The following is a 26,752-nucleotide window of genomic DNA, read 5'->3' as shown; positions in this document are numbered from 1 at the left end:
GGATGTGAGAGTGTACAGGTGTTTCTCAAGACTGGGTTGCGACTGGAAGGGCATCCGCAGTGTAAAACATAGGTAACACTTTATTTTGATGGTCCCCCTTTAGATAGTCTGTTGACCATAAGTTACTTTTCAAGTTCTTTTGTTTACTCTCATCTGGGTAGTATCTGTAGATTGTCTTTTAACTGTTCTTAGGCGATCATTACAATGTCTACAACATGTAAACATTTCATTAAACTTTCGGTAAGTTAAATGTTACCAATATAGGTTCTAGATTGTCAACAATGTTTCAGTAGATATGTAACAAATCTTCAACAGATGTTCATCAAAGTACAATCTACAGATACTACCCAGATGAGAGTAAACAGAAGAACTTGAAAAGTAACTTATGGTCAACAGACTATCTAAAGGGGGAGCATCTAAATAAAGTGTTGCCAAAACATATGCCGGAATAGTTGGCGGTTCATTCTGCTGTGGCGACCCCTGATAAATAAGGGACTAAGCCGAAGGTAAACGAATAAGTGATAGATACCAGGGTTCTAATCTCAGCTGCTCCATAATACTATGGTAACAAAGAGTAATTAAAGCTAAGCTGCCTTCACGCAACCTAAAATCCAAGACTACTAGGTGTCACAGATGAAGGTAAGAAGGGGGTTGGGGAGTGGTCGGGTGGGGGGTGGATAATGGCGACTGTTTCTTATAGGTGGCCCTGAGCATAACCTAGTACAGGGGTTCCCAAACTTTTCAGCCCGCGACCCCCAAAATAACAATGCCAGTGACTCGCGACCCCCAATATCCTCTGAGGTGGTTATAAATACAGAAACCTTGCATGCAATGACGCAGACACACCAATTAAATTTGTGTCAGTGCTTAAAATGTGCTAGAAAGTATAACCTGATGTTATAAAATCAAAATGCATCTGACGCTATTGCTGCCTTTAATATAATGTAATTACCCCAGGGGTCGCAATCCAATAGAACTAGTAAATATAAGCTACTATAGTAACTATATAGTATATAGTAACTATAAACGACTATTTTTATTTTCAGTATAGTTATGGATAAAATATGTTAATTCTTATGGTTTCATAAAAATAGATTTTTGGAAATCACCAGGCGACCCCCCCCCCCTTATTGCCCCGCGATTCTAATTGTAGAATTACAAACTACAATTGAATTAGAATTTTTTTCTTTCTCTTGAATTTTGCTCTTTTTTTATTTTTATTTAATGTTTTTCCCTAGCACATAAATTTGGGCTACTAATTTTTGGACCGTTATCATAATATATTTTGTTAGATAAGCTCCAGATTTGGCTTCAGTACTGACTAATGTTTATGCACAAAGACAATATTGTAAAGCATCCTTTTATATGAAACTTAACAAAAATTGAACCGCTTTCACATTATTCTGTTTATTATTATTATTACTAACTTTTAATAATGTTCATCGGAAGCTACACAAGATACTCACATTCCACATGATAATAGTGCAATTTAGGCTGAATGTCCCGTTCACAGATTTAGCAAGTTTAATTCTTAAATATCAGTAAACATTTTAAAACTTCATATGTCATTTGACCCAGCTGACATAATCTGTAACTCGATTCAAGCTTCGTAGTGCTACTTTACAGCAATAGTTCACCCAAAAATGAAAATTCTGTCAGCATTTACTCAACCCTTACTTGTTTAAAACTTTTTGGAGTGTCTTTGTTCTGTTAAACATAAAGGAAGTTATTGTGAAAACTGCTAGAAACCTGTAACCATTGACTTCAAAAGTATTTGTTATTTCTACTATGGAAGTCAATGGTTACAGGTTTTCAGCGTTCTTCAAAATATCTCCTTTAGTGCTCAACAGAAGAAAGAAACTCATGAGGGTTTGGAACCACTTGAGGCTCAGTAAATAAGTAAAATTTCAGTTTTGGGTGAACTATCCCTTTCAATCCAAGATATCAAAATCATGCTATTTATTCATTTATTCATTTTCTTGTCAGCTTAGTCTTTTTATTAATCAGGGGTCGCCACAGCGGTATGAACCGCCAACTTTTCCAGCAAGTTTTTTTTTTTTACGCAGCGGATGGCCTTCCAGCCGCAACCCATCTCTGGGAAACATACACACACACACACACACACACACACACACACACACACTATGGATGTGGATGTTTCCCCGAGAGACGGGTTGCGGCTGGAAGGGCATCCGCTGCGTAAAAATGTGCTGGATAAGTTGGCGGTTCATAAGTTCGCAGTGGCGACCCCAGATTAATAAAGGGACTAAGCCGACAAGAAAATGAATGAATGAATGAATGAATGAATAGAAGTCAATGGTTACAGGTTTTCAGCTTTCTTCAAAATGTATGTTATGAAGAAAATTCATAAGGGTTCAGAACCATTAGAGGCTCAGTAAATAAGTACATTTTCAGTTTTGGGTGAACTATCCCTTTAAATCCAAGATATTATAACCATAAATGACAGCTGTTACAGGTTGAACACAACAAACAGGTGTCCAGTCAATAACAAAGTAGTTCACCACTAGAGTCCTGCCACAAGAAGAAAAAGGAGGAAACACCTATGATAAACTTGGCTTGTTTGTTTGTTTTGGACATTAAGCTGGATTCCACTGGTTTGGGATTTTACTCTTTTTAGAGGTGTTTTAAACCAGTTAAACAAGGATAAACGGACATTTAAAACACAACGTGTAAAATAATATAACGTTAACCGCCATGTCAGTGTAGTCTCCATAATACGACTGCTTGTATAACTGTCCGACAAGTTCCACCCCTCATCATAAATGTCGGGAAGCATTCGCTGACATTAGCAACCATGCAGACTCTACATTATTCTGTTTATTATTATTTACTATACTTTTAGTAATTTCCATTAGAAGCTACACAAGATACTCACATTCCACATAACAGTACAATTTACCCTGATTGTCCCGTTCAAAGATTTAGCAAGTTAGCAAAGATTTAGCAAGTTCAACTCTGCATTCTTAAACATCAGTAAACATTTTAAAACTTTAGTAAACATTTTAAAACTTTAGTACATGTCCCAGTCTCCATATAATTTGTAACTCAATTCAAGTTTTGTAGTGTTACTCTAAAAGGATAACCCTACTGAAAAAAAGTCAGGCTGGTTTTAGAGGGGTTTTTGCCACTTCCAGGCTGGTTTCCAGCCATTTCCAGCCTGGTCTTAGTTGGTCAGGTTGGGAGATGACCAGCTAGAACCAGCTTGACCAGCCTAGGAGCCCAGCCAAAACCAGCTATGTCCAGCTTAAACCAGCTAAAGACCAGGCTGGAAGTGACCAAAACCCCTCTAAAACCAGCCTTAAAACCAGCTTAGGCTGGTTTAAGCTGTTTTTTTCAGTAGTTCACCAAAAAATGAAAATTATGTCAGAATTTACTCAACCCTTGCTTGTTTTAAATGTTTTGGAGTTTGTTTTCTTCTGTTACACACAAAATAAGTTACTGTGAAAACTGCAGGAAACCTGTAACCATTGACTTCAAAAGTATTTCCTATAATGGAAGTAAATGGTTACAGTTTTCAGCTTTCTTCAAAATATCTTCTTTAAAGAGAACTCTTCAGGGTTCAGACCATTCGGGGCTCGGTAAACAAGTACATTTTCAGTTATGGGCAAACTCCCTTTAAATAAAAAACTATAATCATACTACCATTCAATTCAACATTAAATGACTGCTGTTACAGGTTGAACACAACAAACAGGTGTCCAGTCAATAACAAAGTAGTACACCACTAGAGTCCTGCCACAAGAAGAAAAAGGAGGAAAACAACTATGATAAACTTGGCTTGTTTGTTTTGAGCTGGATTCCACTGGTCTGGGTTTTTACTCTTTTTAGAGATGTTTTGATTCAGTTAAACAAAAGTAAACAAATATTTAAAGCACAATGTGTAAAATAGTATAACGTTAATCGCCGTGTCAATGTATAGTCTCCATACGATTTAAACTCAGCTAACTGTCCGACAAGTTCTACCCCTCATTACAAGTGTAGGGAAGCATTAGCTAACATTAGCAACCACGGAGACCCGCTCAAAAATGCGTTTAAATTAATAATCGCATCCCTTCATACGGAGCAGCTGAGTAAACTCTTTAAGTCTGACACACAACACTCTAGCGATGCGTTCATTCTCCAGCACACGACCGTGTTATTAATATCATTCCGCCGCAATCACTCCTGCAGCGGCACGAAAACACAAAGCTACACACACGCACGCACACACACCCGCAATACTATATCCGGGGACTATATACACAAGCTTCAAATGATTTTCTCTAAACTTCTCCTGCGTTTTCGTCATGCACTGCGCACATAAGCTGATAGTTTGTGGTGTGAGGTTTTTATTCGTGAGGCTGTAGTGGACTTTACCGATTTCGTTGTCATCTTTAATCCTTTGTTTTCGTGGTCGGCCCCGCGGCATAGTTCCAGTTTATAGAGCGGGTGTAGTGTGAGCGATTTGGATTTCAAAATGGCGTCTGGTTCAGTGAGCCGAGACGGTGCAGGCAGCAGCAGCGCCATATCACACTGGATGATGCGACATCTACCGGACAATTATGGATATCTCAGTACCTCAAATTAAGTGCAGTTTGTGTTTGTTACTAATAGGCAATCAATGAATAAACTGTTGGTTCTCCTGTAACGGAAAAATGTAATTGTATAAACACCAAATCAACTAAAGGAAAGGACTAATTTAACGACATAAGAATTTATGAATTAAAACTGGTGTCCACACTCGAACAATGAACTTTGCTACTTTTTCAAACTACTTATTTTAAATGAGTTGAAACAACACAATTCTTAAGTTGTTTTGGAACAACCTGGTTGTTTTATGTTCAATCCACTTAGTTAACTTGATCGATTTGTGTTGGAACAGCATGATGGAGCTGTGTGGAACCCAGCATTATTTTTACAGTGTTAGCCTACTTTCTAAATAAAATCTGATTTAGGTAAAACATTCTCAAGCCATTGGATTAAATAAATAAATAAATAAATAAACAAATCACCCTACTGAAAAAAATGCTTAAACCAGCTTATGCTGGTTGGCTGGTTTAAGGTCAACCAGGCTGGTTTTTAGAGGGGTTTTGGCCACTTTCAGGCTGCTTTCCGGCTAGTCAAGAGATGGGAGATGACCAGCTAAAACCAGCCTGACCAGCCTAGCCAGGCTAGGAGTCCAGCCAAATGGTCCAGCTTAAACCAGGCTGGTTTTATATAGCTGTTCATTTTCCTGTCTAACCAGCTAAAACCAGGCTGGAAACCAGCCTGGAAGTGGCCAAAACCACTCTAAAACTAGGCTGGTCAACCAGCTAAAATAAGCCAACCAGCATAGGCTGGTTTAAGCAGTTTTTTTCAGTAGAGCCAGCAGTTGGGTATGTTCATTTTACTTAAATATAGACTTATTTCGATAGTTGCTGCAACTGTATCCTGTGTGGCTGTTACAGAACCCCAAAGCTCAAAACTTGCTGTTTTCATTCCATATGCAATGTCACATAATCTAGCTAGTGTTGGAAAAACACAAACAGACATGCCTATAGTGGTAATAAACTAACCATTTAAAGAGATAGAACCAAGATGACAAGTTTTTACAGTACTACTACTCACTAAGTAAACTAATTTGTGGAAACATTAGAATTATTCATTCATTCATTTTCCTTCGGCTTAGTCCCTTTATTCATCTGGGGTCACCACAGCGGAATGAACCGCCAACTTATCCAGCATATGTTTTACACAGCAGATGCCCTTCCAGCAGTAACCCAGTACTGGGAAAAATCCATACAAACTCATTCACAAACATACGGCCAATTTAGTTGATTCAATTCATCTATAGGGTGGATTTAACCATTAAGCAAGGTATGCGGCCGCTTAGCATCCCTGGAAATCTGAGGGCCCCAAAACTAAATACCTAAAAGTATAAATGGTACTATAAATTATATTTATATATTTATATAAAACATTGTTTTCTATATATATTTTGTATGGTGTGAGTCTAAACATTTTAATGTAATTATTATATCTGCTCAAATGAGTCACCCACCTTTAATCTTGGACCAGTCCAGCAGTCAAATCAGTAAAGATTTAGTTTTAAAAACGAAGTAGTTCATTTATTTTTGTTTAGTTGATGGTTCATTCCGCTGTTGCGACCAGAGATTAATAAAGGGACTAAGCCTTAATTATGTTTAGTTGAGAATTCATCTTAAGAAAACAAATCATTTTAAAACAACATTTTACAAGGTGCTTTACACATTATTATTGTTTAAGATAAAATGTAGAAAATTAGATCAAATGATATAAGAAAAACAGCAAATTAATAATCAAATATTTAAGTGCAAAAGGTGCATTTTAGAACTTTTGAGCCCCTTAGCTGGAATTGTATAGGGCTCCTAAAGCCGCCCCTGCCTATAGCACATGTATTTGGACTGTGGGGGAAACCGGAGCACCCGGAGGAAATCCATGCGAACATGGGGAGAACATGCAAACTCCACACAGACACTCCAACTGACCCAGCCAAGGCTCGAACCATTGACCTTCTTGCTGTGAGGCGAATGTGCTACCCACTGCACCACTGCATTTATGATGTATGCTATGTTTTGAGACTGAACTTAAAGCACAACCAAAACAATTCTGTGACTTGGGTTGAGGCGGTTAATTTGACTGTACATAGTGTTTTTTAATCAGCTGGAAGGTCACAAAGACCTCATAAATGCCAGGAAATACTTAATTGCTAACAGATATCTCCTGCACAGAGACAAGGATTTGATGGTTGGCCTGAACACGATGAGAGGAAGGTATGCTTGAGCATTCTGCTGTTTTCAGGGCTGCATCTTGCGTCTTTGGTTCACCTAAAAAGATGTCTTGGTCTGCTTATTTCGCAGAAAAGTACATTTTAACTAAACACACCCAAAGATACACACTTGTTATGTCCCTTTCTCAGTATTGCGAGTTGCAGCTTTGTCATAATAAATAAAGCATGCAATATGTTTCATTAACTCTACCCAGGTATATTTAAAAACATCTGAGTCTGAAATAAATCCGACAACAAACTGATTGATTTTTGTTTAAAGTTCTGTATTCTTTATTTAAACTCTCAATAGGAAACCTTTAAATTGTAAATTCAGAAGTTCACTCACAGGTTTTTAATAAAACAAAATCTCAAGAATGTTGTAAATATGCATTTTCTTCAGTTTCAGGAGTTTCTTTAAAGGCAAGTCCATGATAGTCCAGTTACAACAGAAGAAGAGGCTATTCACATAACAGCATTCAAACACACATAAAGGAAAAAGAAAACGAAACATGTACATTTAGCACATTAGTAATCTAAACACCTACATAAATTTAACAGCAAAAATATATTTAAACGTTTTGATTTTTAGTCTTCATAATTTTTTTTTTACAAATAAAGAAAGCATTAATTTTAGAAATATCCGTACTATAATGTACAGGGTGGGCCATTTATATGGATACACCTTAATAAAATGGGAATAGTTGGTGATATTATCGTTCTGTTTGTGGCACATTAGTATATATGAGGGGGCAAACTTTTCAAGATGGGTGGTGACCATGGTGGCCAATTTGAAGTCGGCCATCTTGGATTCAACTTTTGTTTTTTTAATAGGAAGAGGGTGATTTGACACATCAAACTTATTGGGTATTTCACAAGAAAAACAATGGTGTGCTTGGTTTTAACATAATTTTATTCTTTCATGAGATATTCACAAGTTTCTGACCACTTATAAAATGTGTTCAATGTGCTGCCTATTGTGTTCTATTGTCAATGCAACCCTCTTCTTCCACTCTTCACACACTGATAGCAACACCGCAGGAGGAATGCCAGCACAGGCTTCCAGTATCCGTAGTTTCAGGTGCTGCACATCTTGTATCTTCACACTATAAACAACAAAGATAGTGGGGTCATTCTTCATCAATGGAAACCTTAAGGTCACTGGATATTTGAAATTGCTCCATGATGATGTGCTTCCCTCTTTATGCACTGAAGCTGTCACGTTCCCTGAGTTTATCCAGCAAGATGTTGCACGACCACATTATGGGTGTCAGGTCCGAGCATTCCTAGATGAACAGTTTCCTGAAAAGTGGATTGGTCATCGTGGGCCAGTTGAATGGCCCCCAAGGTCTCTTAATCTGACCCTCTTTGACTTTTATCTTTGGGGTCATCTGAAGGCAATCATCTATAGATACTGGAAACTACGGATACTAGGATACTACGGATACTGGAAGCCTGTGCTTGCATGTCTCCTGCAGTGTTGCTATCAGTGTGTGAAGAGTGGGAGAAGAGGGTTGGATTGACAATCCAACACAATGGGCAGCACATTGAACACATTTTATAAGCGATCAGAAACTTGTAAATATCTCATAAAAGAATAAAGTTACGTTAAAACCAAGCACACCATTGTTTTTCTTGTGAAATTCCCAATAAGTTTGATGTGTCAGATGACCCTCTTCTTATTGAAAAAAAACAAAAGTTGGATCCAAGATGGCTGACTTTAAAATGGCCACCATGGTCACCACCCATTTTGAAAAACTTGCCCACTCACATATACCAATGTGCCACAAACAGGAAGTTAATTTCACCAACCATTTCCCTTTTATTAAGGTGCATCCATATAAATGGCCCACCCTGTATAATGTTGTAAACAAATAAACAAACAAAACTACCCATTCCAAAAAGCTTGCATGGACATTTTGGTGTGTCATCTTGGAAACAGACCCTGAGTTACCTTACAAGGGAAGCTTTCTTCTAAAGTTCCCTAGAAACTGAATGTTACATTCAGCAAAATCCAAAGAGAACCATCTCTCAATCTCTCACCTCATTCAGGACTGATTTCTGAGTACACGATGGTCTCCTCTCCGGACGGATCCTCCACAGTTCCCTCAACGTGCAGCGTGGAGTCGTCCAGCTGAGTGACTATATAATGCGTCCCTTCATTATTGACGATGACTTGAGTGAGTCCTTCCTTCATCATCAGCTGACTGGCTGCAAACTGGAGCACCTCTTGCATCTCCTCGGACGGTTGCTCATGGGTAGACCCCACCACCTGAGCCACCATGCCCACTTCTGTCCTCTCCTCGTATACCTGCCCGTCATTTTGGCTCTGTGCTGGAGAGGTCGTCACTTTTGGATGACTTTCAGACACTGCCGCGGCAGTGGTGGAAATCTCTCCCTCAGCAGCGCAGGCCTGCTGGCCCAACTCCGTCACAGCACAAAGCAAAGCATCCAGAGCAGAAGACGATTCAGATGCATTGTGTCCAGCCTCCACTTCTGGTCTTCCTTCTCCTACGGTTTCTCCGGATGACTCCACCAGGACATATTGAGTGGTCTGGCCTCCTGTAGAGACTTCCTGACCGGATGTGATGAGCTGCCCGTCCTCGGTGATGTGCAGCACTTCGGCCAGCTGGCTGGACATGGCGAGGGTCTGTAAAGTGGCAGCGGCCGACTGCTCCAGAGCCTGATCGATGGCCACCTCTCCTCCACTGTAGCCCTGGATGATGATGACCTGCTGAACTGCCTCAGAACCCAGTTCGCTCTCCTCAGGGGAAAACACAGTTTCTGCCTGGACAAAAGATGCCCCCTGACCCTTCAGACGACACTCATAGGACTTGGATACAATTCCTGCAACAAACACAAGAGAGTAGAAAGACATGTTGGGATGTTAAATGCATTCTTTGACTCAACATGGTCACTTAACGAGAAACTGAGGTGTCATTTAAATAGTTAGTTCATCCAAAAATGAACATTTACTCACTATTTACTAACCCTCAAGTGGTTCCAAACCTTTATATCAACAAAGATATTTTGAAGAAAGCTCAAAACCTGTCACCATTATCTTTTATAGTCGGAAAAACAAATCCTATGGACATCAGTGGTTACAGGATTTCAGCTTTCTTTAAAAGATCTTTCTTTCTGTTCAACAGAAGAAAGAAAGTAAAACGGGTTTGGAACAAGTTAAGGGTGATTAAATAATGACAGAATTTGCAGTTTTGGGTGAGCTATTCCTTAAAAGACTCCATGGAATGGAAGTTAAGTTAAATAATGTGTGTCTCTGCTATTGTGATGCACATTCGCTTGAAATAGTCCTGATATTAGAAAATAAAACGTAAGGCTGTCATGATTTTATTCTTTAGAAACAGATTGGATTGTTGAACAAGGGTGTTAACAAAATGAAGGAAGATTGACGAATGGACAAATTGAGAGCAGAAACGAGACACCCACTAATATGCCCAACAACAACAACAACAACTGCTACCACTACAACTAATATCGCTACTACTATTGCTATGATGCTTCTGCTACTACTACTACTACTACTACTACTACTACTAATATTGCTACTATTACTGCTGCTGCTACTGCTACTACTACTAGAGCTACTGCCACTACAACTAATACTGCCACTACAACTACAACTGCCAATTGACGACTGGACAAATTGAGAGCAGAAACGAGACACCCACTAATATGCCCAACAACAACAACAACAATTGCTACCACTACAACTAATATCGCTACTACTATTGCTATGATGCTACTGCTACTACTACTACTACTACTACTACTACTACTATTGCTACTATTACTACTGCTGCTACTGCTACTACTACTACAGCTACTGCAACTTTTACTGCTACTACCACTAAAACTACTACTGCCACTTCAACTAATACTACCACTACAACTACAACTAATACTGCCACTACAACTACAACTGCAACTACTACTACAGCTACTGCTACTTTTACCCCTACTGACACTAAAACTACTACTGCTACTGCCACTGCCACTACAACTACTACTACTACTACAGCTACTTCTACAACAACAACACCAACAACTACTACTACAGCTACTGCTACTTCTACAACAACAACAACAACTACTACTACTACTACAGCTACTGCTACTACAACTATTGCTACTACTACTACTACAGCTACTACTACTGCTGCTATTACTACAACTATTACTACTAAAACTACTACTACTACTACTACTGCTGCTACTGCTACTACTTTTACTACTGCTACTAGTACTAGTAGTAGTAATACTTGTACTACTTTATGGGGCAGCCATGGTCTAATGGTTTAAAAGTTGGACTTAAACTTGGATTGTAGGTGGTGGGAGTGAATCATCAGCGCTCTCGCCATCCTCAATACCACAGCTGAGGTGAGTCCCTTGAGAAAGGCACCAATCCCCCAACTGCTACCCAGGTGCCGCAGCAATGGCTGCCCACTGCTCTGGGTGTGTGTTCAGGGTCTGTTTGTGTTCACTGCTGTGTGTATGCAATTGGATGGGTTAAATGCAGAACACAATTTCCCAGTATGGGTCACCATACCCTTTGTCACAACTTTTCCTTTCAGTTTTACTATACACATGTAAAAATAGGAAGAGTAAATTGTGATTTCATGGCAACTTTAATACTAATAAGTTGGCACAATATGTGATTCTAAAACAGGCACAGTGATCCCATGGGTCAGGGACTTTCGGGACTATTGTGATGATATGCATTCCTGAAAATAGTCCCCAGCTAGGTAACTAGGTAATATTATTGTGCCTGCTGCAGCCATGGTAGAGCAGCAAATTCCCTCGACTATTATGCCAGAGCGAAAGTATAGTTTTTTACATTGATTTTAATACACAGTGTAACTAACTACAGAAGTTTCAAGCATTAAATGGGAAAATAACAAACTCTTTTTACTCTTTTTTTCATTTGTCTTATCTAATTTAATGATTTATGCTAAGCTAAGCTAAGCTAAGCTAAAAGTTCCCCTGTCATACCCGGATATGAGCTGAATGGATTCAAACATGCTAAAACTCACCTGTTTAACTCTAGAAGATTTGTAAAAGGAGCCTATTTTGAAAAAAACTGGAGTGTTCCTTTGAAAATGTGTGTGTACCTGCATGTAGATAAGCCAGATCTGGGTTCTCGATGTCGGGATGAGTCTCTTTAAGGTGGTTTCTGAAGTCCATCGGGGCATTGGTGGCATAGCTGCACTTTGGACAGTTATACATCTTCACCCCCTCGTGCTTGCCTGTGTGCAGGATGTGTTTACGGATGTTCTCTGCGCAATTAGATCTGATGACAGAAGATACACATTTCAATTCCAAACTAGGCAAGTTAGGGTTATTAGGCAAATAAATAAATAGGTATAATTGTGGTTTATTCTGTAGACAATCAAAACAATATATACTACTTAAGGGGGCTAAAAATACTGACCTTGAAAATGGTTTTATAAAATGTAAAAACTGCTTTTATTCTAGCCGAAATAAAACAAATAAGACTTTCTCCAGAAGAAAAAATATTATTGGAAATACTGTGAAAATTTCCTCAACATGTTAAACATTTATTCATTCATTCATTTTCTTGTCGGCTTAGTCCCTTTAATAATCCGGGGTCACCACAGCAGAATGAACCGCCAACTTATCTAGCAAGTTTTTACGCAGCGGATGCCCTTCCAGCCGCAACCCATCTCTGGGAAACATCCACACACACATTCACACACACACACTCATACACTACGGACAATTTAGCCTACCCAATTCACCTGTACAGCATGTCTTTGGACTGTGGGGGAAACCGGAGCAACCGGAGGAAACCCACGCAAAGGCAGGGAGAACATGCAAACTCCACACAGAAACGCCAACTGAGCCGAGGTTTGAACCAGCGACCTTCTTGCTGTGAGGCGACAGCGCTACCTACTGCGCCACTATGTTAAACATACTTTAGGAAAAATTTGAAATTGATAATTTGATAATTTCGACTTCTAGTGTATATAACACCTTAACAAAACATTCATTCACATAAATAGTGTTATTATTAGCCCTCCAGTGAAACTTTCATTCTTTTAAAAATATTTCCAAAGTGCTGTTTAAAAGAGATTTACAATTACATTACAATGCATTGAAGCACATGAGTGGTTATGAAGTGTGCTCATGTGTTTTAGTGGTCTCGCGTTGAGTCTTTCTTCCTTATGTTTTTGTTCATATCAACATGAAAAAAGACTAAGCTGAGAGGGTTATTGTACCTGTAGTCGCACCAGGGGCATCGATAAGGCTTCTCGCCCGTGTGCACACGCTTGTGCCGCGTCAAATGGGACTGTGTAGTTGAGGCGAAGTTGCACAGCTTACACTTGAAGGGCCGCTCACCTGCAGCCAACAGAGAAACATCATTAAAACGAGATGTCAGCTGATTCTAGCTATACCTGTTATCAGTCCAAAACTCTTTTGAAAAGATAGTTCAGCCAAAATTGAACTGGATTCAAACCTGTTTGAGTTTCCTTGTTAAACACAAACAATTATATATAATGAAGAGTGTTGGAAAGCAGCAGCCAGTGACTTCCATTGTATTTTATTTAACCATGGATGTAAATTACTTTTTTAAAATTGTAATAATAAAGAAATTCCAATGTAACTTGTTTCGTGTTCAACAGAAAAATGAAATTCGTGAACATTTAAAACCACTTCAGTGTGAATAAATGGTGAGGAAATGTTCAGTTTTGGGTGAACTTAACCCTTTAAACCTTATTATCTATGTTAAAAATTTGTAACTAATAGTCACATTAATTACATTTCTTTGCATTTCAAATGAGTTTTATTTTTACTTCATTATATCCAAGTCTTTAATTAGTTTGGCATTGTCCACAGTGGTGTGTACCTGTGTGCTGGCGACGATGTTTGGTCAGCGCATGACGAGTTCCTCCAGCAAATCCACAGAGATCACACAAGAAAGACTTCTCTCCTAAAACAGAAAATCAATGACATTGCTTAAAGTCCATTCGTAGGCTCAAGCAGTGGCATATCTTTGTTTACAAATCTATATTGGGTTTACTCCCATCATATCTCCAGAATTACACTTGTAAAAAGCCTGTCCTTAGCTATGGCCTTCGGTCACAGGATATTTATTTACTGTCTGTTCCTAAAGTGCGGATCATATTTTGTACCTGTGTGTGTCCTGTAATGGTCCTTCATAGCAGAGAGAGTCAGGAAGGCGTAATGACACGATGGCCATGCACACTTAAAGGGTTTGTCTCCTGTGTGTAGTTTCATGTGGTTATTCAGTGCCCATTTCTCACTGAAGGTCCGATCACACAACTCGCACTCGAACTTCCTACAACAGAGAGCACATTGACCAATCAGCTGCAGTTCTTCCACAGTTTGTACTACTTGGACCCAGGTTTCGACCCTTTTTCAAGAGTTCACACTTAGCTGATGATTGATTATAAAGCTTGTTTGGCGTGCTGTCCCAGGAGAGAGCCCTGAGCTCATAAGATCCTTGATCCTGGGGCTCCCTCCCATTTGCAGGGCGAGAGGGGAGTTTGAGCTCAGGCAGATCTCGAGAATTTCCCTGTTGTTTGTACCTAATGAACAATTAGGGATTGCTATGAAGAGATAACTACTTAGTAGGAGCATGTCTATGGTGCCGATATGGATTAGTGAATTAACTTAAGTTGCATGTTTTTGGATAGTAGGAGGAAATTTGGGACCAAGGGGAGACTTGAGTGAGCACGGGGAGAACATGTAAACTCCACACAGAAATGTCGACTGGCCTGGTAAGGACCAGAACCAGTAACGTTCCTGCTGTCAGGCAACAGTTCTAACTACTGGCTAACTACTACCTATCTAGGAAAAGAGGAGGAGTAGGGGTGGAAGGGGGGATTCTTCAAAATAAAGATGACTGTGGTATGAAACTTAGGTTACTTATAATTATTTATAATATTCTATGCGGGACTAGTTGTGATCAATCATAAGCATGTGATCCTCTCGAAATTAGTTTATAAATAAACTTGACTTATTTGTGTATATTTTAGCAATGAAAACAAACAAAAACTAATAACTGTTCATGAGCATCTCTGGATGAATTGCTTATTACATATAAGATCTTTGTGTTGTTTTTGATCAAGATCAAAATTGATCTTCGAAATTAAGTTTTCATTTTGACATGAACTAACCTTCTTTCAGCCATGGCATCTAATTCATTGATGATTCCCTCAAGATTGTACAATATTTCCAACAATTAATTGTTTTTAATTCTTAAGTAAATTAAGGTCTGTGGTAAACATAAATTGGTCTTATCTTTATGATGCCTTATCTGCATGTTGACAACTTAAATTGTGAGGCATTTATTTTTAAGAGAACGCATTTCTAATATTAATCACAACACAACTGTGTTTTTGGTTGAGTTTTAGCCAGTGGTAGTCAAATATATTTGATAAAAACATACACATTTCATTATTTGATATTATTTATAAATACATACTGCAAGATATACAGTATGCGATGACTTCAAATGTGGTGAACTTGGAGTAGAACTTTGTTTACTCAAATATTAAATTGGTAATTCAAGTTGAATTGACTAATTGAATTAAAAAAAGATCAAACGTTCTACAAAGTCATGTAAACACACAAAGTCAGTGTTTATAATGCATTATAAGAATATGAAACAGAAATTATGTTAATTATGTCACAAAAGTGTAGATGCTGAGTGTATTGTTCAAACCTCTCTTTTGGCTGGCCCAGTCCATGCTTGCCCAGTAGATGAGTGTTGAGATGTTTCTTCATCACAAATGCCCATCTGTGAAATATATGCCAAATTCCGTCAGGAAATAGTATGAGTATACACAATATACACTTGATTAACAGATTCAGAGAAAAAATTATTTTGATCACTTACAATGCCAGAGTTATTTACAGAAGGCAAATAACTTACAATGCTTGAGTAGGGGTGAATGTTTGGAACAAATTAATACTGCTACATTTTGATGCACTGAAGTTTAAGTTACTTATTTTCTCCAGACATAAACAAAACTGTTTGTTTATTTATTTATTTATATTTGGTGAATGTTTGGAACAAATTAATACTGCTACATTGAATTTTTTTGCAATTTACTATCTTTGATGCACTGAAGTTACTTATTTTCTCCAGACATAAACAAAACTGTTTATTTATTTATTTATTTATTTATTTATTTATTTATTTATTTATTTATTTATTTATATTTGCTTGTTTAAATGTATTTGTTTACTGAAAATCTGTGAAAGTATGAAACAAAACATTAGGAAGTATGACAGCATATTTTATCGATGAAAATGAACCACTTCTGCAAATATGACCCACACTTGTAATTAAAATAATTTCCCTTTAACATTACCTTATGTATTTATTAAAAATTTATAGAAATATTAAATTATGGAAGAGGAACTTTTGGAACAGTTACTTGAACGTTTTCATTTGCATTTAACAACTACTCACAATAAATGCCAGTCTGTCAGAAATTACAAAAAAGCGCATCATTGGCTAAACTAAGGTCTTCTCTTTCCAACAAAATTTTTAACATTGGTCTTAAAGAAACAGTGGCAGGGAAATGAACATAAGTATCATGTTGCCATATGTCCAAATGTCATACACCGTGTAGTAGAGGGTTAAGTAAAGATAATCTTCATTGAAGACATTCTTTTAAAATTTCCTTCTGTAAATATTTAAAAACTTTTGATATATTTTGAACTTTTGGTTAGTAATATGCATTGCTAAGAACTCAATTTAGACAATTACAGGGTTTCAATCTGAAAAATAAATTGCCCAATCATAACATACGATACAAAAGCTTATTAATTTAGCTTTAGATGATGCTTAGATCTTAATTTTACATTTTGTGATCCAGGGTTGCGTTTATTTAATCAAAACATGGTAATAAATCAAAGTACAGTAACTGAAGGAATATTTAAAAATGTACTTTGATCCACTAAATGCTTGATCAGTATATTCATAAACAAGTTTTTTTTTCTCCTTCACTTTCGTCAATTGGTGAAGTTTGTTCCTTGCCACTGTCGCCACTGCCTTGCTTGTTTCGACTTGTAAAGTTGCGCATTTATGAATTTGAATCAGTGTTTGGACTTCCAGCGAGGAAATTTAAACCACAACGAACTGAATTAAACTGAACTTCAACTCTGAAAACTGGACTGACACAGTTTACATTTACTAGAACTTCTATGCTAATCTACATTGTAAAAGCGTTATAGGGTTAAACATGAATTGAACTGAATAAACAACTTCTTATCTACTTTTAAATGAACTAATTAAAAGCCAAAACAAATATTCATTAATTATAATTGCTGTATAATACCAATGAGAGCTACAGTTTCCCTCATTATATTATCCATGCAATCATTTCACCTTGATTAAAAAACCCTTCAAGCTTCAGATTTGAAAGTTCTCCCAAAGCACCATTAACCTATAAATTCAAATATCCGCATCTTACTGTATGCTTCATTTTTGTTGTGAAATTAAAGAAATGTTTAGCATCCCCTTTGGTTTGTTTATTTGGGGTTTGTGAGGTGCTAAGGCACTCTTCTTCATAAAACGTCCTACACAAAAATCATATTAAACTTAAGAGTGTCGTGAGGGGGTTAATCTCCCCCCTCACATCTCTCTTGAACTCACCCACAGATGTGACACTTGTACTCTCTCATGCCTAGATGTCTCTTAACATGGTTGCGAGCATCCCCGAGCTGAGCAGTGGAAAAGTTGCAGATCTTGCACCTGAACGGTTTAGATCCTGAAAAACAATTTTAAAAAGACATTCAATTTTCCTCTTTAAATTAAGCAAAAACAGTGAGTATGGAAAGTATTCAGACCCCCTTAAATTTTTCACTCTTTGTTATATTGCAGCCATTTGCTAAAATAATTTAAGTACATTTTTCCTCATTAATGTACACACAGCACCCCATTTTGACAGAAAAACACAAAATTGTTGACTTTTTTTTGCAGATTTATTAAAAAGGAAAAACTTTAATATTACATGCTCCTAAGTATTCAGACCCTTTGCTGTGACACTCATATATTTAACTCAGGTGCTGTCCATTTGTTCTGATCCTCCTTGAGATGGTCCTACACCTTCATTTGAGTCCATCTGGACTTGATCAGGAAAACCACACACCTGTCTATAGAAGACCTTACAGCTCACAATGCATGTCAGAGCAAATGAGAATCATGAGGTCAAAGGAACTGCTTGAAGAGCTCAGAGACAGAATTGTGGCAAGGCACAGATCTGGCCAAGGTTACAAAAAAGTTGCTGCTGCACTTAAAGTAGTCTCCATAATCCTGAAATGAAAGACGTTTGGGATGATCAGAACCCTTACTAGAGCTGGCCACTCAGCCAAACTGAGCTATCGGGGAAGAAAGAGCCTTGGTGAGAGAGGTAACGAAGCACCCAAAGATCACTGTGGCTGAGCTCCAGAGATGCAGTTTGGAGATGGGAGAAAGTTATAGAAAGACAACCATCACTGCAATTCTCAGTGGAGTTTGCTAAAAAACACCTAAAGTACTCCAAGATGGTAAAAATAAGATTCTCTAGTCTGATGAGTCCAAGATAGAATCGAAGGGTGGAGAAAACCAGGTACAGCTAATCACCCGTCCAATATAGTCCCAACAGTAAAGCATGGTTGTGCCATCATCATGCTGTGGGGGTGTTTTTCAGCTGCAGGGACAGGACGACTGGTTGCAACTGAGGGAAAGATGAATGCGGCCAAGTACAGGGATATCCTGGACGAAAACCTTCCAGAGAGTGTTCAGGACCTCAGACTGGACTGAAGGTTTACCTTCCAACAAGATAATGACCCTAAGCACACCGCTAAAATAAGGAAGGAGTGGCTTCACAACAACTCCGTGACTGTTCTAGAATGGTCCAGCCAGAGCCCTGACTTAAACCCAATTGAGCATCTCTGGAGAGACCAAAAAATGGCTTTCCACCAATGTTTACCATCCAACCTGACAGAACTGGAGAGGATCTACAATGGCAGAGGATCCCCAAATCCAGGTATGGAAAACTTTTTGCATCTTTCCCAAAAAGACTCATGGTTGTGTTAGATCAAAAGGGTGCTTCTATTAAATACTTTGCAAAGGGTCTGAAAACTTCGGACCATGTGATATTTCAGTTTTTTTTTATTAAGTCTGCAAAAATTTCAAGAATTCTGTGTTTTTCGGTCAATATGGGGTGCTGTGTGTACATTAATGAGGAAAAACAATTACAGCAGGGCTTATAATTTAGACCTAAACTGTATGTAGGCTCATGTTATTTATATTTGTTTATATTACAGGTAAAGGGTGCTTGGTATTCTAACCTTCGACAAGTGCGACATGTACCAGATCTAAACTCAAAGTGAATCAAGGTGGCAAATGTGTTAAGGTGGCAAACGAATTTAGCAAAATAGTAAGTACCTCAAAAGTAATTGCCTCTACATGTAATATGCTACTAGGAAATGTTTCGAGAGTCAAAGAGTAACAAAGGTTATGCAAAAACATGTAGTGTTAATAATAAAGAGAGACGTACCTGTGTGTGTTCGAACGTGAGCCAGGAAAGCCATGGAGTTGCTGCTCTTGCATACTTTGCCGCAGTACTTGCACACACTGCCCTGGTTCTCCTGCCGCTCTCGGTTGATCTGCTCTGTGTCTTCCAGCACGTATTTGTTCACTTCCCTCAGCAGCTCCTCGTGTTTTTCTTTGATGTGCACAAATAGTTCCTGCTCTGTTTGGCAGGGCTCATTGCATCGGACACATTTAAAGCTGGCACCTCCTTCTGCAAGTTCTTCAATGCTTCCGTTCTCATTGCGCATGTGTGCCGCACTGCCCAAGTGCTGTTGCAGGTTGCTGTCCGTATAAAAGGACTTTCCGCAAAGCAAGCAATGGAAATTCTTCTCCTTGGATGGATGCTTCATGGAGATGTGAACGTTTAGGCCACTTATGCCATCTGCCAAAAACCCACAGTCTTCACAGCGTATACGTGGAATTGACTTGGCATTTTTTGCGTCAAGGGTTTTAGGCTTTCTGATGCTCTGCTTGTTTACTCCACCTGCAATTGCATCTCCAGTAAGTGAGGCCTGCTTGTGCTCTGCAATAGTTTTCAAGGGATATATGCAAGAATCTAACTGTGTCAGTCGAAGGTGTTTCTCAGTAGATTGACCTTCATCTCCCGAATCTGCAATTTCATCCTCGTCCATCTCATTTTCCTCAACCATATCCTCCATCTTTATTGACTGGATCACATCAGAAACGGTTGGATCTGATTCTTCGTTATCTTTAGAGGTACTCTGTTCGTCAGACTGCTTTTCTCCATTCTCGTTATTACAATTCTCCTCACTTAAATCCGTTGAAAGATCTGCATCTTTAGTTGTTGGACTTGCGGATGCTAAAACGGTGATCACTTCCGGATCTTCAGAAGGATCATTACTTTGTCTTTTCAAGTAACACTCACGTTGTTGCTTGTGCTTTTCTGTTGCCATGTGCCTAAACATCTCCCTGCGCGTTACAGTGTAGTAGGAGCACGCTAGACAAACAAACTCAAAGTCTTTTGTGTGCTTGCGTCGCACATGGAGCGCAAGAGACTGTGCCGAATGAGCAACAAAGTCGCACTGAGAACAATTGTTTCCAGAATCATATTTGATTTTCTTACATGCCACAACACTGGAGTCAGTATTGTCCACTTCATCGACAGACATCTCAATATCTGCAACTTTGTCAACCGGTTCTGCCTCATTTGCCTTCGACTGACTCGACTGCTCAGCACTTAGCAGAACAACCCCACTGCCAGTTCCAGCTGCATGCATTCTGCTGATGTGCTTTTTTGTTTCACAGTGGCGGTCCATATCCCCTTTGGTCACGCAGTAGTAGTTGCAAAACTTACAAACAAAGCTGTACAACCGACTGTGCCTGCGTCTTATGTGAACGCTGAGGTTGGTGGCACTTGAAGCAACGAGCCCACAATGACTACAAACAGTGCCGTTAGAGGTCTTCGGTCTGCCTCGCTTCCGTTTCTGAGGAGAATCTTTCATTCCATCCTCTGCTGGTTCTTGTAGTAGGTTTTCTGTTCCCTGAACCTCCACAGCTTCGTTAGAGCATTGGGTATCACTATCATTCATGTCTTCGTCTTCTCTTTGATCGGATTGAATCACAAGGACTTTTTCAACACAGTCTTTAAATAGAGAGCTAAGGCTTTTCTCTTTGGCTACCTGTTGGTGGACTTCTTCTGTCAGATGGGCCTCCATTGCCTCGGTGGTGGTGGTGTAGTAATGACAAATCTTGCAGTGGAAACGGTGCTCCACCGGATGGTGCGTTTTAATGTGTTGTGCTAACATTACGGAGTTGTCAGCTGTGAAGGTGCACTTACCACACTGATGTTGTGACTTGCCTCCAGTCGAACGCTTCAACAATGCTGTTGTCTTTAACGAATCCTGATTTCCTAACATCTTTTTGCTGCTCTTGCTGGTCATGCATTCCTCGCTATCACAATTTGTCTCTTTTCTATGAGAGTCTGGACTGTGTCCAACTGATAATGTTTGTGGAGTATTAGACGTTAAATGCTTTTGACTTTTATCATTCTCATCCATTCCATCATTTGTAACGCCACCTTTGTTGGCCTCATTTGTACCGTCACCATCAGTTCCTGATCTACATGAAGTGGGTTCAACTATTTCCAGCAACATCTGAGTAGGACTAGATCTTGAGTTTCCAACAACCTTCACAGAGTTTTCATCCACGCAGCAATCCGATTGTTTGTCCTCTTCTGACAGAGACACTGAAGAACTCTCCAGATGCACCTTTGAGAGGTGTGTTTGGTTTTCAGCTTCTTGTAATTGTGAGTGTTTCCGCTTTGAGTGAATTTTCAGTGCAGTTTGAGTTTTTGCAACAAAACTGCACACTGAACAAACTAAAGGATTGCTTGTTTCTGAAGAGTCACACTCTTTAGATTGTATAGATCTTGTCTGATCTCCCACTGTATCTGTCTCACCATGCTCATGTTCTTCTTCATTACACACATATCCTGAATCATCAGAAGTTTTAGCACTTTTATGTGCTGGGGAAACATCTTCTGTGCCAGTATCACTGGCTTTTCTCTTAGACTGGCCTTTGTCCTTTGAAATGTCTTTTCCAGACCTTAATTTCCGTTTTGGAGCATCCATGATGCTGCCGGTTAAGGAGGAATGTTACTAAACTTTATTTGAAGGATCCATGAACCTTCCTGTGAAAATAACAAATTTTATAATAACAATAAGACATTATATTAGTCACGGACAGGCACCAAATCGAACAATGTTTAGAACTGTATCAGACATAGTGCTTTGCTGTTGTGCTTTTTAACTGGTGTGTGAGTCTTTCTGCAATTGTTAGTACAGGTTTGGATTAGTGGTGGGCCGTTATCGGCGTTAACACACTGCGTTAACATGAGACTCTCACTGGCGATTAAAAAATATTGCTGCTAATCTATTCTCAAAGTTGGGTTGGGAGCTGGGTATTCTACATAAGCTATGATGACTTTCATCTTAATATTTTAGCGCGGATGAATACCTGACCGGTGAGCCGTCTGACAAAAAAGCGCCCTTCTGAATCAAATCAGCAGGATGCCTGACTTTAACTGCAGTTCGGCAGTTTCACTTTAAATCATGAACATTTCATTCATGCCGCCATGACAAACTAGGATATTAGACGCAAATAAGGAGTAAGGACTGGTGAGAGTGTCATGAAATTTAATAACGCACACCAAACGGAAAGAAAAAAAACATTCCGCATTCCGTGATGTGTGTGTGTATGTGTGTGTGTGCGGTCCTTTATTGATAGCAGCATATGTGGATCTTGTCTGAAAATTTGGCGGTAAGTCCTACATGATCGTAATAGTTTGATTGCGGTGTTTACTTCAATAATGCCACTAATAAAAGCATACTCAACATGTCTTAATTCCATTTCTGTTTAGTTCAGTTCTGACTTTAGTTGGATTAAAGTGATCAAAAATCGCTGTTTCGAGCTTATGTAGGCCTACAGTTCAACATTCATGTTAAACTGAATAAACAGTAAACACAAGTACATCTTATTGAACATCATTTATTTTCATCACCAATTAATATAGTAGAACAGTTTCTCAAGCAGTTTGTGATGCATTTTAAAAACAGGAGATGAGCCCCTGGTCTAATGCGCCATCTGGCTTGAGAAACCCAAAGACGTATTATTTAGGTAGCACATTTATTCTGAATGCCTTCGGCAGAATTCAAATGAGCCATTTTAATCTAGATTAAAAAATGAATTTGCATGCATGTGTACTATTAAACTGATGTTTTTTTTCTATACGCTTGTTTTTTCTTAACTTGCTGCATGTTTCTTTTTTTTTTTGCATGTGATGGGAGAATTTGCAATTATGCTAGAGTATGTGTGTTGTCAATTTGATGGAGATTTGTGAGTGTTTTCCTATTTGCATGTGTTTTATTAACTTGCAGAGCGGTTCAGCTCACTGCCACCAAACTTCTGTGACAAAACAAAACATGATTTTATTATAGTAAAAGGGTGGTAACAATGTTGTTGACTACCAGGAAATGTACCAAAAACTTGAGAAAGATCACTTTAAACTATTTTATAACAAATGTTTAGTGCGGGTTATTGTTCTGATACAAGACCTGATACGTGAATCAAATAACAATACAAAACACTGACATTGCACTCTGAACTGAGATATTTATAATATATTTTATAGCTGAACTGAAGTAGAAGCTTGTTCTTCAATAGTGTTTTAGTCATACAGACCAAAAACTATATGAATTAAACACATAATTCTATCATAAAATTGTTATATGCGAGGATGAAAGTGAAAATGAAAATGGAAACTTGAGTTTTATAGTCAATAGTTTAAAACACAATCAATAACATACTTCAATATATAACATTAATAATGAAATGAGCATAATAAAAAGAAGCTTGCATTTATAATCACTCTGTTACACTAACTTTTACACTGCAATGTTGTAAATATATTCCGCTGACATATAAACACAATAAGGTAAGCGCTTTAATGCAATGGTTTATATATAGTAGTCTCTACTTGTACATGATTTAACGTTATATGGCTAAAACAGTTGGTATCGGAAAAGTAATATATAAACTTTAAACAGTAATGTTAAACTTTAATTAACCCAGTTGGCCATGTTTATCTTCTTTCTCTGACATGAAAACGTTTCCTTTTTACTTCCTATTGCCGTTACTTTATTTGGCTGGCGTGGCTCTCGTCCAATCAAAAGCCGGAATTCTTGCGTTCGTCCAATTAAAACACGGGGAAGGCGGGCTTTCGCTTGAGTACTGAAACGACGGCAGCACAGAGGCCCCAAAAGCGTATCATGACTCACTTATAAATCCTTTAGCTTACGCGCTAGTTAGCGACAGGAACATAGTTAACCTGCATATATTACGCTTATAACATCAGATCTGCGTTTATGCTGTTTAAAAAAGTTTAGTTTGAATGCTATTACCTGAAATGTTGCTCGTATTCCTTCAGTTCGCGCGTTCTGCTCTTGGTCACAAACGGCGCACCGTAGTCTGCTAGCTGTTACGTCAACCGATACGTAAGACGTAAGCCAGGGATGTTTTCACGATGGAGTAGATGGCAACCTCAAACTGGTTCCATCTGCATCACGTGCTCCAATCGCTGAGCTGAACCCCAAATGACTCGGTGAACCGTTGTATGAACTTCTTTTTAAATATTTTTATCAATGTAAATTGATAGAACAAATACATTTATAAACACAGAGACAAATAAATGTAAAAGTAGCACAGCAATAAGCCCAAAAACATACATAACACCAGGGTAATAATGATAAAAAATAATGTAATAAAGTTACATCTTAAAAAAACAAGGAGAAAAAACAGTTTTCATTGCTTTTGGAATAAATTCTAGACCGGATAGTTTCCAAATATTGCTTACAGTCAATTATGGATAAATAATAATAATAATAATAATAATAATAATAATAATAAAAAGCTTTAGAGCGAATAAACCTTTGTTTATGAATATAAAACTTGGCTAACAGAAAACATAAATTAATTATAAACCCTTTTCCCAAGTTTTCTTGAGAATCGTTTAACAACCAAAGAAAATATTATTAAAACAGAAGGAAAAGTCACATGTAATACAAAACTGAATAAACATCGACAAATCTGGCCAAAATATATCTTTATTCAAAAAATAAATGAAGTCACCCTTTGAAAAATGATCTTGTTGGTAGCGAGGATACAAATAAAAGGTGCGTTCGACTTCATGCAGCGCTGCGCAGATCGATCGAAATCTGTCTTAAAGCGGTGCATTCTGGTTAGAAATCTTGTCCGGATTGATGCTGCGCCGACGCCACGTGACTGTCACATGTGGCATCAAAGTACCGCGACAGCGCTCCGAGACCAGACGGCAAACCCAGACCATGCAGCTTCTGAAGAGCGACTGCAGGAGCTTTGATGACGACGCCGATATTACACGATTGGCCGAGTTCACCACATGACAACAAACACGTGTATTTCGGGTTTATAATTGGACAAATTCCGATTCAAAAGTTTCAAAACAAACAATTCACTTTTCATACCCTCTCTATCCTGCACACATCTTGCTTATTAAAAGACTACAAATATTTTACTGCAGTAATCATCTTTTGTTAAATAATCTGGTTATAAAGGTTAGCTTGTTTGCACAGGTTTGTTTTTAACTTTTTTATACAGACTTACTGCATTCATCTCCACGAACGATTTAAATGACATATTTTAGTGTATATTTTAGTGAATAACCTAAATATGAACTCAAATAAGTCTTACAGACTTGAAATAAGAAAATCATCATCATTGATCCTGCCACCTTAAAGCTCTCTTAACAAATTAAAGTAAAGAACTATTTTATTAAATAATTATAAAATGGTTTTATTATTATAATATAAATATATATTTTATTTCCTGTCTAGCAGTTTAAAGGCTATACCTGCTCTTTCTGGGAAACTTCTACATAGCTCACTTATTTTACCTTTTGTTCTTTTCAACACAATCTTTTTGGATTAAAATGCTTTTTTGAAAATTCATTCATTATCCAAAATAATGTCATTTATTAAGACCTAATCAAAACACCTTGTTTTGCTTTTTACATTGGAAATTTTTATATCTATAAATGTACATATGTAAACCCTTTTTTAGCAGATTCAAACAAGAAGTAATAGCCTAAAGATTGATGTTTAACTCCTATAATTTATGCTTATTGCTTTGTATTTAATAGACCTGTTCGTTTTTATGTTTATATTAACCTCTCATTCAGTGGCGCCCCCAGAAAATTTTCTTAGGGGTGGCCAGAAGAGGCCGCACCAAATCTTGGGGTGGCACACAAAAAAAATTATAAATTCAGTGTAAGGTTATATTTTTGTTTCTGGTAAATGAAATAATGTAGTTTTTATTCATTTAATTAATTCTACTTGAAATATTGCAATTTATTATTTGAAATAATTCAGTGTACATGTGCAAACCAAATAAAAATCTGTTTAGTTTAAAAACACTTTTTATATACTGTATAAATAACTTCTTTTTTTACGTGCCTTTATTGTACATCATACGAGATATGCCATGTCTAAAATTAATGAAGATTAATGAGTTTATTATTCCCAGTGATGGGTTGCAGCTGGAAGGGCATCCACTGTGTAAAAATGTGCTAGATAAGTTGGCGGTTCATTCTGCTGTGGTGACCCTGGATTAATAAAGGGACTAAGCCGAAAAGAAAATGAATGAAAGAATAATGAGTTTATTAATTACCCAAACAAATGAACAAACTGAACAAAAGGCATTACTATACACACTCACTATACCTAATAATATTATTTATCCATATTGCTCTTTGAACCATTTTATTAATGCAGCTTCTTCTATTCATATACTGTAGCTTAAGGTAAATATTAAATAGCCATTGC

The 26,752-nt window shown here is 37.9% G+C and overlaps 1 protein-coding gene and 1 long non-coding RNA gene across 3 annotated transcripts in view; one reads left to right on the top strand and one right to left on the bottom strand.

Annotated features, from left to right (window-relative positions):
• Positions 1 to 24,367, bottom strand: part of znf236 (zinc finger protein 236) — a 72,910-nt gene extending 48,543 nt beyond the window's left edge. The window contains exons 1-10 of one of the 2 annotated variants that reach the window (XM_087286188.1): positions 24,296 to 24,367; positions 19,342 to 22,026; positions 17,454 to 17,568; positions 15,513 to 15,587; positions 13,957 to 14,123; positions 13,671 to 13,754; positions 13,042 to 13,162; positions 11,914 to 12,092; positions 8,832 to 9,631; positions 4,378 to 4,438 (exon numbers count right to left, since the gene is read on the bottom strand). In XM_087286188.1, coding sequence (XP_087142314.1) covers positions 4,378 to 4,438; positions 8,832 to 9,631; positions 11,914 to 12,092; positions 13,042 to 13,162; positions 13,671 to 13,754; positions 13,957 to 14,123; positions 15,513 to 15,587; positions 17,454 to 17,568; positions 19,342 to 21,967 — 4,228 coding nt within the window. In that variant the 5' untranslated portion in view covers positions 21,968 to 22,026; positions 24,296 to 24,367. 2 annotated transcript variants of the gene reach the window in all.
• LOC147840122 (uncharacterized) lies at positions 1,239 to 4,342 on the top strand. Its single transcript, XR_015511049.1, has 3 exons — positions 1,239 to 2,083; positions 2,254 to 2,403; positions 2,477 to 4,342. It is a non-coding gene; the product is annotated as an uncharacterized LOC147840122 (long non-coding RNA).
• Positions 24,368 to 26,752: the final 2,385 nt, after the last annotated feature.

The sequence above is a fragment of the Danio rerio genome, chromosome 16 (assembly GCF_052040795.2).
Source record: "Danio rerio strain M-AB ecotype USA chromosome 16, GRCz13ab, whole genome shotgun sequence".
Classification (NCBI taxonomy): Eukaryota; Metazoa; Chordata; class Actinopteri; order Cypriniformes; family Danionidae; genus Danio; species Danio rerio.
Note: the sequence above shows the minus strand (reverse complement) of the source record. Positions and strands in the feature narration are given on the sequence as shown.